The sequence below is a fragment of the Malaya genurostris genome, chromosome 3 (assembly GCF_030247185.1).
Source record: "Malaya genurostris strain Urasoe2022 chromosome 3, Malgen_1.1, whole genome shotgun sequence".
Classification (NCBI taxonomy): Eukaryota; Metazoa; Arthropoda; class Insecta; order Diptera; family Culicidae; genus Malaya; species Malaya genurostris.
Genome location: NC_080572.1, coordinates 43,679,926 through 43,697,235, shown reverse-complemented (window position 1 = coordinate 43,697,235; position 17,310 = coordinate 43,679,926). Strand labels below are relative to the sequence as shown.

At 34.8% G+C, this 17,310-nt stretch overlaps 1 protein-coding gene across 2 annotated transcripts in view; it reads left to right on the top strand.

Moving 5' to 3' along the window:
* The window catches only part of LOC131438198 (uncharacterized), a 97,093-nt gene that overhangs the window by 76,815 nt on the left and 2,968 nt on the right, over positions 1-17,310 (top strand). Inside the window, exon 1 of one of the 2 annotated variants that reach the window (XM_058608049.1) lies at positions 6,212-6,354. The exons of the other annotated variant lie outside the window; for it this stretch is intronic. Within the exon in view, the coding sequence (XP_058464032.1) occupies positions 6,285-6,354 (70 nt within the window). The 5' untranslated portion in view covers positions 6,212-6,284. Of the gene's footprint in view, positions 1-6,211; positions 6,355-17,310 lie in introns of those variants that run through there. 2 annotated transcript variants of the gene reach the window in all.

The following is a 17,310-nucleotide window of genomic DNA, read 5'->3' as shown; positions in this document are numbered from 1 at the left end:
CGTAAGCTATAGCTCAATAATAGCTTTCAAACGAACCTAAGCATGATGAAATCGGTTTAGCCATCACACACAGCCATTTCTAAACAGTGGAAAATTGAATACCATGCGGGCTAAGGACGAATTTATTATCAACAAAACGATGTCAGGGGAAATATTTTTCTGAACCGAATATTAAGAACCATCCCGCACTACTTTTATTCTGCGCAGTAGCAATTCTCAGTCTGCTTAATTACGAAAAATTCATTCATCACTTCCACTAACAAGAAGATAATACTACTAAAGTAAATTTTCAAAGTCTTTAAAAAACATCAAATGGACAATAGTCGGACTGACTGTGAGAAACCACAAATAACCTTGATTCTCTTATTATTAAACATATTTCTTTTCTGCGTTATCGTTTTGCGTTTATAATATGTCGCCCTAATAGCTTGCGGGTGAATGAATATTGGAACATTGAGGGAATCGTAACACTCCTCATGGGAATTGCGAAGTTCAAAGATAGTGAAATGTTTTATCGTTTTGTTGATAATAAATATGGGCTAACGAATTAACCATCACCACACCTGCCGTCTTTCACCACGCTATTAAATAGGCAATCAATGTCAAGATAATGTTTCTGTTGAAATGGAATTCATTTTGGCTGGTGTTTTATCGAGGTAAATCATCACAACGTAATTGAATATTCAATGCTAATGAACGGAAAATTGTTCATACTTGTGGTCTACCATCGCAGACTTGATACAATTTGAGGATACCAAGGATAAAATCTTAACTGAAGTTTTAAGGGATATTTATCTTAACTGCTGTTTTAACCATTTGTCATACCGCCTTGAACAATACCATGATTAATAGAACTGAAGCAATTTCATTCAAATTTAATTTGAATTGTTCATTTTTTTTCAGGATTACTGATGTTTCGGAAGAATCATAATAATATTTTCAATGTGTCAAAATAGCTGCAGCGTCACCCTCTTTGAACAACTTGTACTAATCAAAAATCTTGCTCTTCAATCAAACACTTGCCCCCACTTCACATTTTCATTAGAAGGTCAACATATGGTAATCTGATGGAACCAGCATGAACAATAGCTTCCTAGTTTTACGACTCAACCAAATCTAAGGTGGCTCTAGTGCGATATGGTGGTACTTTTTTCCATTAGCTACTGTGGTTTTGTTAAATGCGCAGGCAACTTTATGCATGCATTTTAGGAGCATTTATTTGATTTATGATGCATGTTTATTTGATTTATGATGCTACTGTCGATGATATAGAAATATTTATTTCGGATTCGGATCATATCGGACTCGGATAAAGAGTTATGGACGAACCCGAATAACATATGACCCACAGACGTCAGTAAAGTACGTGCCAGTGCACAGTGGTCCGAAACGGGAAATTAGTGTGACAAAAATATTTTCACTATTAAATATTAGTTTTTTGTAGTTAGTGTCTTCACTAAAGTTGTTTGTTATAAAATGACGCTCCTTTTGATGGAAAAAGTTACTAGGGTGGTCCTCATTTAGACTGAAATCTGAAATCTAACTTTCTTAATTGAACTCAAAAATGATTTTGTTGTACAATAAAGTTAAAGGAAATTTTATTTTCAGCTACTTTGTCGAAAAAAGCACCTCCCTAGCTCCTCATTTGATCGAGTTATATCAATTTTCCCGAGTAAAAGTAGGGTGGCTCCCAAAAAATCACTTTTTTAGTTCTAACTTTTTTGTGAAACGTTCTACGGAAAAGTTGTCTTCAAAAGGGTTGTTGAACTAATCATTGCGCACAATTTTGATCAACCAAGCTTTTTCATATGATATACCAGTAAAAAGTTATGTTTGTTTTTTCATCAAAAACTAGTCAAGCTTCAAATATCAATATTCGGTTCCTGAAAGGTCATTATATAAGTAAAAAATTAAGAGAAAATTGGAAGGGTGTTAATTTTCCGTTTCAGACCAAGGTACTAATCACAACGCACCACGATATCGGAAATCTATGTTTATTTGATTTGAAGCGAAATTATAATCTAGGCTAAAAAAATTAACTCGTTTCGGCTCATTTTATTGTTGAAATAAATTATCTATATATTACAAATCAATAAAAGTTTAGTTGATGTTATTGGCAATGTATTAGTTAGTTCAATCATGCTCCACTTTTATGTCCAGAAAAAGATTGGTTCATTTTAATAATACATCTAAGTTAAATGGTCGAATGAACCGTATCAGTTTTATTTCTTATAAACCAAAGAATTTATCTTTCCCGTGCTTCTTTACTTTCTTGAGATTTTAAACAATTCATAACTAGTGGATAACTAATAATAGTACTAAAAACTGCATAGCATCACATAACACGTTTTTACCTTTTTTATATATATAAAAAAATAGGTATAGAATTCGCTCAAACTTTAGAAAATTTTTCCGAAGCCCGGATTTAGCTCGACGAACTGAGCAAATGTCCGTGTGTGTATGTGTGTGTGTCTGTATGTGTGTTGTCAACTAAGAGGTCGAGATCTCAGAGATGGCTGGACCGATTTTGATCAAACTAGTCGCAAATGAAAGGTCTCTCCGTCACCCAGAACGCTATTGAATGGTTTTGAGATCGGATGTTTACTTTTTGAGTTATACGAAGTTTTATGTCAAAATTATGTTTTTTGACAGTATCTGTCACAATTGACCTTGAAAACAGAATATGTTTTCAGACTTAGATTCCGCACGGTAATAGCTATCCAACAAGCCATAGATTGTTAAAATCCGTCCATTTTTAACGGAGATATCGAAAATTTTGTGTAAACGGCTTTTCCCCCTATTCCAGTAGTAGAAGTTTTGAGCGCTATATGTTAAAGAAATGCTTGGGAGCAACGAAAAACACGATTTTTTATACTGTTACATACAATTGTTTCTAAGCTACAAAAAGATCGTGTAAGCATCCATTTTCATGACATTTAGCCTCGGACCGATTTTAGCACGGCTCGTTTTTGGCAACATAATCGTTCGAATATGACATATATAAACCAGATGATGGCAGAATTTTTTCAATTATATTGTTTTAAACTACTTACAGCACTAAATGCTGGAAGAACATAACATCCATAAACCATTCGAATCAGTTCGTCGAGATCAGCAAATGCATGTGTGACAAATAATTTTACTCATTTTTGTTGGAGATGACTCAACCGTTTTCTACAATCTCAGATTCATATGAAAAGTCGTATACTCCCAAACAAAGTTCCTGAATTATGTTTGGTTCCGACCTCTGGTTCCGGAACTACATGATATGTGAAACGAAATCAAAATTGGGTAACTCATTTTTCTCGTAGATGGCTGAACCGATCTAAAATTCAAATGAAATCTAAGAATCATCTTAGATTCAAATGAAAAGTTTTAAGATTCTATAAAACATCTTGTTTTCCAGTCAAATCCAACTTCCGGTTTCGGAGATACAGGGTGATTAGTATAAAAATGTCTATTTCACATAAATTAATCAGGTTTATCGGGTTAGCAGATTTGGATAGTCGATAACCAAATAAACTTTTTTCAGTTTTAGTGGTATTCAGTTTTCGATTCAGAAGGCACCTAAAAATTTAATTCGTGCTATGATTTTTCAAAGATGTCTACACTGATTTTCAAACATTTTGAAACAAAGCTACTCAGGTGAATTTATCTGACTTCGGCCATACCAATTTTAGAATTCCGGTCCCAGTATCAAATAGTTTCTCAAAGCTCAATCGTTTTCTCAAAAAAAGCCTAATCGAATTTCAGAAATAAAAATTCAAATTAAAATAAACTTATAGTCCCATACAAAATTAATTAATTTTATCCAATTATGGCTTCCGATTCTCAAATTACATGATGATGAATTTTTAAAATTCAAACCGATATAGAAGATGACAATCCTGAAAAGCTTCAAAGTTGGACTCAAAACTGTTGTAATTTATTCGTCATATGGCCATACGAATCGGTTTGCGGTATGCTGGTTCCTGAATACCGGCTCTGGAAGTCCCTTAAATTACCATAAACTCTAAAGTGGAACTTACTTCGACATATCAAGGCATGTTTAATCGATTATCACACTTTTAGATTCAAATACGATCCGATTTGCAGTTTCGACATTACAGAGTAATGAGTGATTAAAATCTCAAATTGTCGCTTAAAACTATGGTCATTAAAATAATGTCATGAAAATTTAAACACCGAAGAATATTCATGCAAAAATCACATGCGGATTGATAAAAAAAGGTATCATCTCACTGTTAGGTGGATTAAACACGTTTTTACAGAAAATATTTGATGGAGGGTCTCTATCTTGACTGGACTGGATAGATCACCGAAACATTGGATGCAATAAAAATTAATTTATTGGGCTTTATTGTGGTATATGAATAATTCGATCGTCCCATAATAAAAGGGCCTAACTGCTGTTGAAAGTATTTCACAAAATTAAAAATGGATACAAATCGAAATAAAAATAGTTGAAAATTGGCCTTGTAAAATATTTTGAATGAAATCATTTTTTCTTTTCTTAAAAACAATCAACTAACTAACTATTAAGAGTCACTATCTTACCGTTTAATCCAACTAAAAAGTTTGTAAATTAAAAACCCATCAAATATTAACTTTATCAAAAGTTCGTTCACTTCAAACTGAATTTTCAAATTAAATTCACTGTCAAGTTGTTTGTTCAGAAAATGACATGATCGCACAAGTGAAATATTTTTTATGTTAATAAAAAAATATTGATTAAAATAAACGAATCCTCTTGGCAAAATCAATTATTCTGTTTGGTAGCTTCCAGCAACAATATTTTCAATATCAAGCACGATTTGTCACTATTTCAATAAAATTATTTCGTTATTTTTACATTTTTACCTTTCTCATATAGAAAGGTTAGACCAATCACTTGAAAAACCGACTAGTAAAAATACAAATACAATATACCATTCGACTCGGTTCATCGAGCTGAGGAATGTCAGATTCCCGAGTTATAGGGTAAAGTGTGTTGAACATTGTAAACGCTCACTTAAACCGGCGAAACAAAACACGTAAATCAAAATCCAGATGAATCGAAGAGCCTTTGAGGAGCGTCTGTGTTTCTGAAGGTGGTGACTACGACTAGACCGACTACCGTCAGCATTCTGGACTAGTATATTTCGTTGTCCAGTCAAAGTACGATGTTTCGGAGCATGATCGAAAAGTTGGAAAATGATGATCCTGCAGGTGATTCGCGAATGTGGTGAAATAAGCACTCCATTCACTATTTCTGGAACAATCAACGATGCGATAGTGTAGTGCCTTAGGATGGGTCTCTTCCCGTTCATAAGGAAGCACGAGACATCAACTCTATTATGGCATGATCTAACATCCTGCCACTACGCTCAAAACATGTTAGATTGGTACCGAACCAACGGAGTCAATGTTGTGCCAAAACATACGAACCCACTTGATTCACATGAGCTTCGCCTAGTTGAAAAATTCGGGCAATTATAAAGAAGAAACTTTGCATACATCCCAAAACAAACAGAAAAAACACTAGGGAAATTGGTTGTACATAATTTGATGAGAGAAATGAAATGGAAGTGACGGGCATTCAGGATAAAGGACAAAATAAATAAAACAGTTCTCAACTTATTAGTAGTTTTTCATTCTCATAAATTTCCAAAAAGATTCGATAATCGGTTTAATTTTGTGAGTAAATATGTGTGCGCTGTTTTTATCCTTGAAATTGTTACAAACAAAACAAGACAAGGAGTTTGTAAATCTACTGGTTTGTTTTATTAATAAGTTAGAAATGTTAGAAAATGCGCTTCAAGTATGAAACCATTTTAATTTTATTCACTTTCAAGAATCCAGACGCTCACAGAACTCATCAGTCGGGTCATCAGGTCTGCTTTAGATAACGCGTACGAGTGTGATATTCATTAGTAGTGGCATATTTTGATAATATCCACTAGTCTGTATCAATCTTGATTATCGGAAAAAATGATCAAATAGAATATCACATCCATGACTGTGAAAAAAACGACAACTTGCAACCATCGTCGTGACTCATCTTCGGTAGCCGTTCGGTTGACAGTGATTTTATAAGATACAGGTGCAAACTACAACATCAAAATCGACAATCACGATCCTGTGCGTAGTTAAACACATCCCCAAATCTACTTCGTTTAGGTGGCTATAAAAGTGACAGTCCTGATCGAGTATTCGTCAAAACGTAGATCGGTTCGGTTGTTCGCGGGTGTTCGAATAGTTCAGATAAACTTTCATCCGTGACGAAACAGTTTCAGTTCACCAGGATGGATTTCCATAGTTGGTGGATTTGGGCACTGACGTTGGCCGTTGTTTTCTGCGGAACGAGTGATGGTGGTTAGTGTTCCAGCTTTTTTGTGTAATAAAAATAAAACATTGTAAAACATTGCTATTTTGTCACATCAGACAGTGCGAACAGTGATCGATTTGTTTTTATCTATGATTTAAACTGTCAGAAAGCTTTACTAAAAACAAATCAAATACTCGATTTATTTTGGATTCTATGCCGTGTACGTGGTAGTTTGAAAAATTCGCTAAACGAAATGGCAGGTGGAATGAAAATTAAAAGTTGTGGAACGATTGTCTTAACCTATTACATTTTTTTGCCTTTCTCATATAGAAAGGTTATGCAATCACTGTGAAAACCGACTTTGGAATCGAGGCCTGGAGGAGCGAGTTTCATATACTATTCGACTCAGTTCGTCGAGTACGCAAAATGTCTTTATGTGTGTATCGTAGTAGTTGTGTGTGTATGTATGTATGTAACATTTTTTTGCACTTTTCTCGGAGATGGCTGAACCGATTTTCATGAACTTAGATTTAAATGAAAGGTCTTGTAAGCCCACACAAAGCTCCTGAATGTTATTCGAATCCAACTTCCGGTTCCGGAATTACAGGGTAAAATGTGCAAAAAAATGAAAATAAGTGCACTTACTTTTCTCAGAGACGGCTGAACCGATTCTCACAAACTTGGATTCAAATGAAAGGTACAATTGTCCTATACAAAGTTCCTGAATTTTATTTTGATCCGACTTCTGATTTCGGAGTTACAGGATGATTAGTGAAAAAATTCTTATTTCAAATTACGTCCTCACTTTTCTCAAAGATCGTGTGACCGATTTCAACAAACTTAGATTCAAATGAAAGGGGTCATAATCTCATACAAAACTGCCAAATTTCATCCGGTTCCGACCTCCGGTTCCGAAATTATATGGTGAAGTGTATTAAAAATTGGATACCGTTACTTGAAACGGCGAAATAAAACACGTAAAAAAATTCTTAACTTGTCTCGAAACTATTCCAATTAGTAGTCATTGACAATAGACAACCAAATAACTCGATTCCGGCTATGCTGGTTCTCGTTTTCTGATTCCGGAAGCACAGGAAAAAAGAAGTAAAATATTTTCTAAACTGGCCTCAAAACTATTCCAATCGGTAGTCATTGTCAGTAGACGACCAAACATTAATTTGGCTTTCCTTGTTCTTGGGTTTTTGATGAACGGCCGATTGTAGCCATGGATCCCAGTCAATTTTCTCGAACCAACTTCGATTATACCGGTTCCCAGATTCCGGTTTCGGAAGTACCTCTTTTCGTTTCCTCAGAGATGGTCTAACTGACCTGGGTACTTTTTCATTCTATAGGTTATACTAGTTTATTTACAAACCTTTCTGTTTCTCATAAATAAAAAAAATTGTTTTGAAGAATACCAAACATTTATATATGAGAATATGTGAGATATGATGAAGGCATCATTACACCACTACTAGGGTTAAAACAGGTTCTTTATTTTAGTCATCCTAGGTTCCCAATAAAAACATAGAATTCGTTGGAGTTTATCACCAAACCCACCTTTGTGTTAATCTTGGATTATATCGAGCTAAGTTTGATTGAATCAGTCAGCATTGAGGAAACCGGGACGAAAATGACCGCCTTTGGTCTTACGAAAAAAAATTGTGCGGAAAATAATATTTTCACTCGGAATGTTATATACTGTTCGAAAACTGCAACCTACAGTTACAAACGCATTTAATTTATGATACATATCCCCACTTATAAGGGCGCAATCTGGTTCGGAGTGCACCAACCTCGAAATCGAAAACCTCAAAATGGGTTGCGCGAAAATGACCATTGATTTATTGCAACTAACATTTCATCATTTTTGACAAAGAAATATGAAAACTGATGAGAAAAATATATGTGAAAGAAAATGCAATTGTTAAAACCAAAACTTAAATGAATAATAAGACGTTCCACTCATAACACTGTAAAATTTACGCATGTAAAAATCCAGGTGAGCACTATGCGAGCATCCAATGCAAACTTTGTAGCGTTAATTATTGAATATTTTGTCCCAGTAAACGCAGCATTCGTCCAAAACATTCGATGGTTCGAAATCTTCACTCATCTGCCGATACCTAATGTGTTGTTAGAAACGTTTAGAAATGTACACACGTCGATAATGTCGTATTTGTGATAATCTATTTTATCCGTGATTTGGGGATTTTTTGACTATTTTGTTTGTACGTACTCAAAAATTGAGCTGAGCTTCATAAAATCAGAAAGTTTTTGTGAAAAATAACAATAAATTTACGACTCAGACCGAGTCTGGTTGACCTACCAAAAAGTGCCCAGTTTCGCCCCATCGCTTCGTTTCGATTTTGTGAAGTCATAACACAAACGAAAATGATTATATCATGGAGTATGATTTGTCCCTGGGAATATTTTCTACAACCCACAAAATCTGGAACTAGAACATTGTACTTTTGACGAAAAAATCAACACTTGTCATGTCAATTGTAGCTAATGCTTGGATCGGCTTAGCCGATAGGATGTGACATTTACTGTTCGAATTATTTCGAGTGACCATTTCGCCCCGGTTTCCCCTACATAACAGAATTTAACAGTGCAATTGGAATGTGTGTGTGAGTGACAAATAATGTCACTCGATTTTCTCAGAGATGGCCCAACCGATTTTCACAAACTCAGATTCAAATGAAAGGTTTTACGGTTTCATAGATCACTATTGAATTCTATCCCGATCCTTACCGGATTTTCACAAACTTATATGCAAATTAAAGGTCTTGAAATTCCCTAAAACAACAAAAATCTGATCCATATCCGATTTCTGGTTCAGGTATCACAGAGCGATAAGTGAAAAATTGTCATTTTCATGAAAATTTTGTCAGTAATGATGGCGAAACGAGGTGCAAAATTTTATAAAACTTGCTGGTAATTTCATCGAGTTGGAAGACTTTGTTAGTTAGTCGATATATAAATCTACTTGAGAGTACTAGTCCCCAGTTTCCGCTTCCGACAGCACCAGTGAAGAAAGCTCCGAAGGTTAAGGCCATCGTCCAAGTACCATGCGCGCGGGTGGTTTTAGGAAATTTTCGATGGAAATTTTGAAAAATTTGACAAAACCAAAAACATACAGACCTTTGAAATACTTTTATCTATCTACAGGGTGAAAATGGCCGGAAAATTCGGAGGATTTTCCGAGTCTTATCAAAAATAGCACTGAAAAAATGAGCTTTTTTTGTAATTTTTCACAATTATTTGAAAAAATAATTCGATGGAATGAAATTTTTTTTTCCAAAAAAACCTTATGCTGGCAACAAAGATCACATTCGGAAACATTTTTGGAAAACCTTTTCACGCTTTTCATGGAAAATCAACCAATTTCATATGACCGATTTAGTGGAAATATTCGAAATTCGTGGATTTTCTATGAAAAGCGTGAAAAGGTTTTCCAAAAATGTGTCCGAATGTAATCTTTGTATCCATCATAAGGTTCATTTGAAAAAAAAAAAATATGTCATCGCATTATATTTCCAGATAATTGTGAAAGATCACAAAAACACTCATTTTCCAGAGCTATTTTTGATAAGACTCGGAAAATCCTCCGAATTTTCCAGCCATTTTCACCCTGTAGATAGATAAAAGTATTTCAAAGGTCTGTATGTTTTTGGTTTTCTCAAATTTTTCAAAATTTCCATCGAAAATTTCCTAAAACCACCCGCGCGCATGGTACTTGGACGATGGCCTTAAACCGAAAACTCAACAATGGTTAAATCGATTTTCACAAATCATAATTCAAATTAAAGCTCTTAAAAGATACTGTGCAATTTCATCCAGATCCGACTTCCGGTTCCAAAATTAGATGATGATGAGTATCAAAACTTTCAAACTGTCATACAAAAAGATGCAAAACCGGTACGTGCTGGTACGGAAGAAGAAAACACCATCGCCTAGCACACAGCGTGCTTTGTTCAACTTTGTATAGCGTGCTGGGTTGTCACATTTAAATCTATATTAACTAGACATAACTGTTTACAAATTGAAAAGGCTATGGTTGGTTATACCTAAAGAAAATTTTGGATTTTATTCAAATTTGAATCTTGAGAGAATCTTCTAGTTATGTTTTTGAAAATATAAGTAATATGAGATAGGCATCATTACATCACTAGGTGGATTAAAAAAGCTTTTTTAATCAGAATGAAATTATTTTTACCTTTTTTTACGTCGTTCTATTTCTGACTATTATGTAATCCTAGGACAGGACCAGACTATTATGTATCCGCTTTTGGCATTGCTTTGCGACCAAAACAGTTTAAAAAAACCAGAGCCGAAGTTCAATCGATTATAACTTTCATATGAATTTTAATAGAAATTATATTGAATATTTATATCTTTCCCTCCATTCTGACCGAGAGGATTTTCAAATTCTCAACAGGGATCCACAAAAGAAACTGAAGCCAGTTGTCTGGTCGTGTCCTAGAGCTAATCAACCGAATGTCATGAAATTTTGGTAGATGACATCCTAGGGATGTCTCAATTAAACGCTAAAGCACAGATAACAGATATACAGGCTCGAACAATTTTTTCGGAACCCTGTGTAAATTTCAAATTTGCTATACGTTGGAAACACTGCTGCCGTCTAGCCGACTATTCCCCGCGATCTTTCCACTACGTAATAGAAATATAAATTCTATAAAAATTTGAACACTTCCTACACGATTTCCCTAAGTGTCAAGGACCAGTTTTTTCCAAGTCGTTTAAATCACATGGGGATTCGATCGGAATAAAACAAAACTAAACTTGTCGTTTTAACCAACAGCAAAACAAAAAATTAGCGTTAAGTGAATGTAGCACCCAAATAGTATCGATCGCGGTGACATCTGCAATTACTCGCTACACTGATTTAGGAAATTTTACACACAGTCCATATGTGATGGCCTGTATATCTGTTTTCTGTGGTTAAATGGAATGAATGATACCATCTGTCTGTCAGACTGGGGACTTATTGACGAACGCGTTACGTTAGAATCATTAGTTTCATGTTCCTTGGATGACGTTAGATACTAAAAAAGATGACAAAGTATCGATGTTCTCATTTTATCCACCCCCTGCTATGGAAGCTGGTTCCTGAAAACGACGCATTTTGTTTTGGTGGCTTTGTTGTCATACCATACAATCAAACCACACTGGTGTCAAAAGTTAATTTCTTTAAACCCAATATAAATATAGCTCTGGTTTAGTATTCTCTATAAAACAAGTAATTTGACACTTTTTTTTAATAAGAAAAAGAAATTGTTTTTTTTATTATAGTTTGATTATATTCCATCGAAATCATTTCCTTATGTTGGTGCAACAGCATGAAGAAAAATGTGAACGCGTGACCACTGCTTAAAGACAGCATTTGACAGCGAACTAGAACCAAAGAACCAAAATTTTCGGCTTCAAGCTAATTGTATGCAGATGACAATCGTGCCACCGGAGTGGAGTTTAACATTATCTCATTTAATAGAAAAGAAATCTGATCAGATTGAATCACATATTGCAAGATAACCTAATTTGGTACTGTATACATCATTCAAATTCAGTTCACAATTCGCAATGCTTTGCTAACAAAGTGAGTTATTATCACCATTGACATTTGTCATCACACGTATATTGATTTAACCTTGAAATCTGACGCCACTTTTTTCAAGTTCTAATGTGCAATCCATCGAATATGTAAGTTAGAGCTCTAGTTCGGCTGCGGCTAGTCAAAACCATAACCATCGCACTAATGTACGGCGAGGTGAGGCAAACTTCTTAGATTTCATATCCTATGCTACAATAATGCTAGATATTTTAAAACCAGACCGGCCTGAGCTTACGCATGTTGATTGTTTTTTCCGCCTAGATGTGCTAATTGCTCAGTAACGCGAAGTCTGTTTTCGTCGATCATGTGCCATTCCGAATCAGTTAATTGAATTGACAATTAGCAATCGTCATCGAGTCATTGGTCGTCTTGACGCAGCAATCGTTTGAACGATTCGAAATTTGTATAAAAATAAATTTCGAAATAGTTGCTCACAGCAACCACAGATCTAAATTCTTTTCATTTACGATGAATGGAAATAATCCATAATCGCGAGCTAAGCTTGCTCTCTCTCTCTCTCTCTCTCTCTCTCTTTGTTTGAGAGCGCTACTAACATTGTCGAAGAGATCTCTTTCTTTGGACGTTGCAAAATAATGCAATTCGGTTCTTAATTCATTCATTGATCATTCATTGACTGGAATCTACACAGTCAAGCCAAATTTTTACTTATTGTGATGCTCATAATGGGCATGAAATAAAGTTTAGAAAAGAATGAGGAAACGAAAAATCAAACTATCTGTCTTTCAAGGCTTTTTAAGGCAATTCGAAAATTATTCTTCCCCAATATTCAATCAAACTAGAAGTCTAGAAGTTTGATTCCAAGACTAATTTTGCCTACACACTAAGAAAAGTTTACATCTTTATAGATGCACATAAATAGAGCGTCGCGATTCACTTACATTTACGATTCAAAATATGTAAAGATATGTCATATCAGTGACTTCACAGTTAATGTAGCTTAAGCTTACATCGATATAGACGCGAAGTTTATTTTTACATGTTAGTAGATGTAATATTGTGTCATCACCGAAGAAATTATGGCATGTTTGAATTTACGTCAAGCGTAAATTTCATTTTTTCTAAGAGTGTAGTTATGACAGTAGTAGTCGAAAATAAAAGAAAACTGAAAGCATACCCCTCCGTTGAACTAACTTCTTCTAACAACATTAACAACAGCAACTTTCAGAATTGGATTGTAGCAACAAAGAACAAAATTCTTCTCCGATTTCGAAGCACTCCGTAAAGAGTTTTCTTCTTTTCTTCCGAAAGTAAAAGCTGCATATAAAATCGGACGAATAGGAGAATATCGAGTCTTGGCGGATAAATTGAAAGATCACGTACGCTTTTCTCAGTATTTATCCAAGAAGCTTTATAATTCTTTTTCGTATGACATAAAATCTAATAGACATTTTAAAGTTGCTTTGAAAGGATTATCCAATAACCTAAGTACTGAACAATCGACCGTCCCATGACAAAAGGGCCTAACTGCAAATGACAGTTTCTCTTTGTTTAATTTTTCTTTCCCGATTTACCGAACTGATTTTATATTTGACGCTTTACTCTTCGCAAAACTTTTAAGGTTAAACTACAAGCTTTCGATTTATATTTGAAACTTTAAATAATTTGCAATAATGGCTCCGTAATAATCAAAAGAGAAAGTAAGAAAAGAGAGGCTCTCATTTGCAGTTAGACCCTTTTGTCGTGGGACTATCGAATGAATTGAAGGAATTGCTTGATTTTGCCTCTTCCCAATAAATACTTTAAAATCAAAAACAAATTGCCTCGATAGCCACGCTCTGAAACTTTATCTAATACACTGTATTCGAAATTAAGTAAACAATGTAAACATATCGACGTAACATTTCAAGTGGGTCTAGAAGCCAATTACAGATTCACTTTGTTTATTTTCTTTTCTGTTAATAACTCATCCAAGGATGGCTTTTATCATATCAAAGAACGTTCACTGGCAACTCTTCAACGATTGAATCAGTGCCATCAAAGAGACGCGGAAATCATCGCAACAAAAAAAACCTGGCATGGCTCATTTAACATAGAATCGACACCAGTGCGAGAGCGAATTTCTCTCGATGACATTTCTGAGAATCAAAGGTTAGCACGCTGCTGTGGGGATCCTCTCTGAAGCAACAAACGGTCGCTTATTCTCGTTTCGCGATCCGATTCTATACAGGCAGTTGATAATTGCGATAGAATCATTTTACTATTGCCGCTTATTCTAACTATGTGCATATAACCTTTGTGTAAGTTGTGTCTATGAAAATGTCTGTGAATGCTCCACACAAGGGTTTTGAAATATTGCAACCTAGTATGAGAATCATCAAATTGAATCATCGATTCGATTTTCTGCGATAATTGTCAACTTGCAATTCTCTCTTGGGAAATTCCACACAGCAACGATCATTATCAGAATGTAAATTTTTTTTAATGGCGTGAAATATATCAGAGTATGAAGTGGAGCGTAGAAATGTAGCAAAATTCTCTCAAGGTTCATGCATTGAGAGACTCGAGTTCTTGTAGCATCTTCTACCGGATTGAAAATGTTGTATACAATATAGATAGCAATATAGCAGCTTCTGTCAAATTTTCGGCAATCACCAACACTGAACTCATCAATTTGCACGTTTACTTCCTATTGGTGATTGGCATTCAAAAGATGTCTGGAGCCACTGATAAATTTCCATGCTCTAATCATGATGGAAATCAGAAGTTCAATTATTGGTATTGTCCGGTCAGATTACAAATTTTAAATACTCATTCACTCTGATAACTACGGGCCAATTTAACATCATGCAAATTGAAGCATAATACCTTCTTCAAAAAGATGCGCGAATCACCACTGTGTATCGATTTTCATGAATAATCTTTTGTCCTTAATTTTCTGTAAAAATTCCGGGAACTTTTTGATCAAGGTAATATATTTAAAATTTACTAAAAATATTCTCCAGTCACACCTTTTTATTCTAAAGCATCTATTTCTTCTGGTGGAAAAATAAACAGCAAATACTTTTGCCACAACATTTTCTTGATCTGGTGACACGTATGCTAATAAAAAAGATAGAAATAGATTGGAAACTGAATCTTATAAAATGTCATTCGATTCTTCCATTAAATTAATAAAATATAAAAAATAATAATAAAATGAATTCAATACTTAACAAGTGTATGTAATAATCATTGGAATATTTAAAATTGCAACACTCGTTCTTTAAAATTAAGTGAAGATGAATTTCTTAACTTTCCTAAAATTCTCTAAATTTATATTGACATTGTGACCGAAACATTACTGAAACCAAATAACAAAAAAGCAACCCGAACTATGTGATTCATCGATTTACTGTCAAGTAAATCTTGACCAATCGATTCAAAAAATTTACAGAATATTCTCGATAGTTATCTTCACAGAGGTACGTAGGGGTTTTTGACATTAAGATGATACACCACTACTGAAAAAGATTAAACACTCGCGGTTGGGTTTGCTACAGACCAATGTTTGATTTTTTGCTAGGGTCACAGGATTGGCTTACAAATTTTCATGTCTTCCATATGCATTACTTGATTGCAAAAACTCTGGGGTGCCTTTTCAAAATTTACCCTCTGAGAGAGTGATAAGTTTTTGATCGTGAATATCTCTTGTTGTATCTAACGAATCAACATAATTTTTGCTACACGCCATCGGAAACATGATCACAACTTTATGATAAAATGATCAGTTGTGTGACATAATCTCAAATAATTCAAAATTAAACTTTTCTGAAATGTTTGGAATAAACGAGTATCAAAGGGGGTAATCCATAAGGCGCATTTGCCTTGCTCGTATTTTTAAAGCTCATAGCTCAGTGATCTGTGAAAGGATTTATATAATCTAACTTCCAATAGAATCGAAATTTTTCAACTAAAACGTGTATAGCAAAAGCATTGATTTATTTCAATAGTAAAAGCAAAGCCTTGGCATTACATTCCTTTTGTGGAATTTGGCCTTTCTGTTTCAACAGACTTCGCAGCCGATTCTTAGCTTACAGAATCATTGCATGGCTAGTACTATGGATCCTACAGACACTAAGAATCCTTCCAGGTCGGGGCTATTGAAAAACCTGTCTCATTTGACCCATGTCAACACCAGCCAATCAGAACGCGTTCTGAGGAAGAGAACAAAATATCTGCTGCTGTACAACAAATCGTTCGAGAAAAATGTTCCGAAAAGTGTTGAATATCGTGATGAGTTCCACAATTTGGTCCTTCTGAAAGGCAGGAATGTCCCGTACAGTATCCTGATAGTTTCTTTCAATGAAATGCAAATCCGAAATGAAATAATCGACATTAAAATTCTGTATGCGGTTATTTTTATAGCCGTTAGGACCGCCCATTAGTGAAAAAGCTACAAACGAAATCACGTAAAAACAAAGCTCTTAACAAAAATTGGATCGGTTTGGATTCTATCGCTACTGCGAGCAGATGTATTTCGTGTCGTTTGCAAAGCTAGTTTCGCTTCCGACAAGAGGGATTACGTCACAGCTGCCAGTCATTTGCATTGGTGAAAAAGCAACGGTGGAGAGCATTACACAAAATCAGCCGTTCTAATGGCTCTAAAAGTATTCTAAAGAACTATTAGGATTTCTTGCTCGCAAATCGAAGGGAAATATCCTCAGTTTAGTACAAATCTAGAACTGTTTGATTTGATTTTTGCACTTTTCGCTGTGTGAAATTCACAGTAATCTAGATCAAGTGAAGCCTTCTTTGAAAAATGTAGAAAAGGGGAATGCTTGCATAATTCATACAATTGATCAACTAATTGATATTCGGAATTAAGGAACATGTCAGTTGTTTTCGTATTCACGACATCCAGTTATGTCTCTAACATTACCCACCCGCCTTTTTGTTATACTTGATTCTTATAATGCCGACAATGATTCGCAGATGACGCTTCGATCGTTTGATATCATTTAATTTTGGACGGTAAATTATCAGTGTTCGTCACTTGAACATTTTTTAGTTTCGCGATCAGCATTATGCAAGACGCTTTTTGCAGCTTTCACTAATCAACTCACACTTGTTACAGCTCTACTTTCACTCAGAACAACCATTTCAACCAATTATTTTACAACAAGTTGTTTAATAAACATTGCAATTCAACTATTTTGAAAGCAACAGTAGGGCACAGTATCGTACTCCCAGTGATGCCAAATCTCCTATCGGTTAGAATACAGATTTCACATTGTGAATAAAGTGAATCATAAAATTGTATTGGAAAACTACTGGCATCTATATAGCAATAGATCATTTAAATCATTATATTGAAGCCAGGAATCGATCAGTCCCACAACCTCTAACTCAATTCAATTCTCCTACC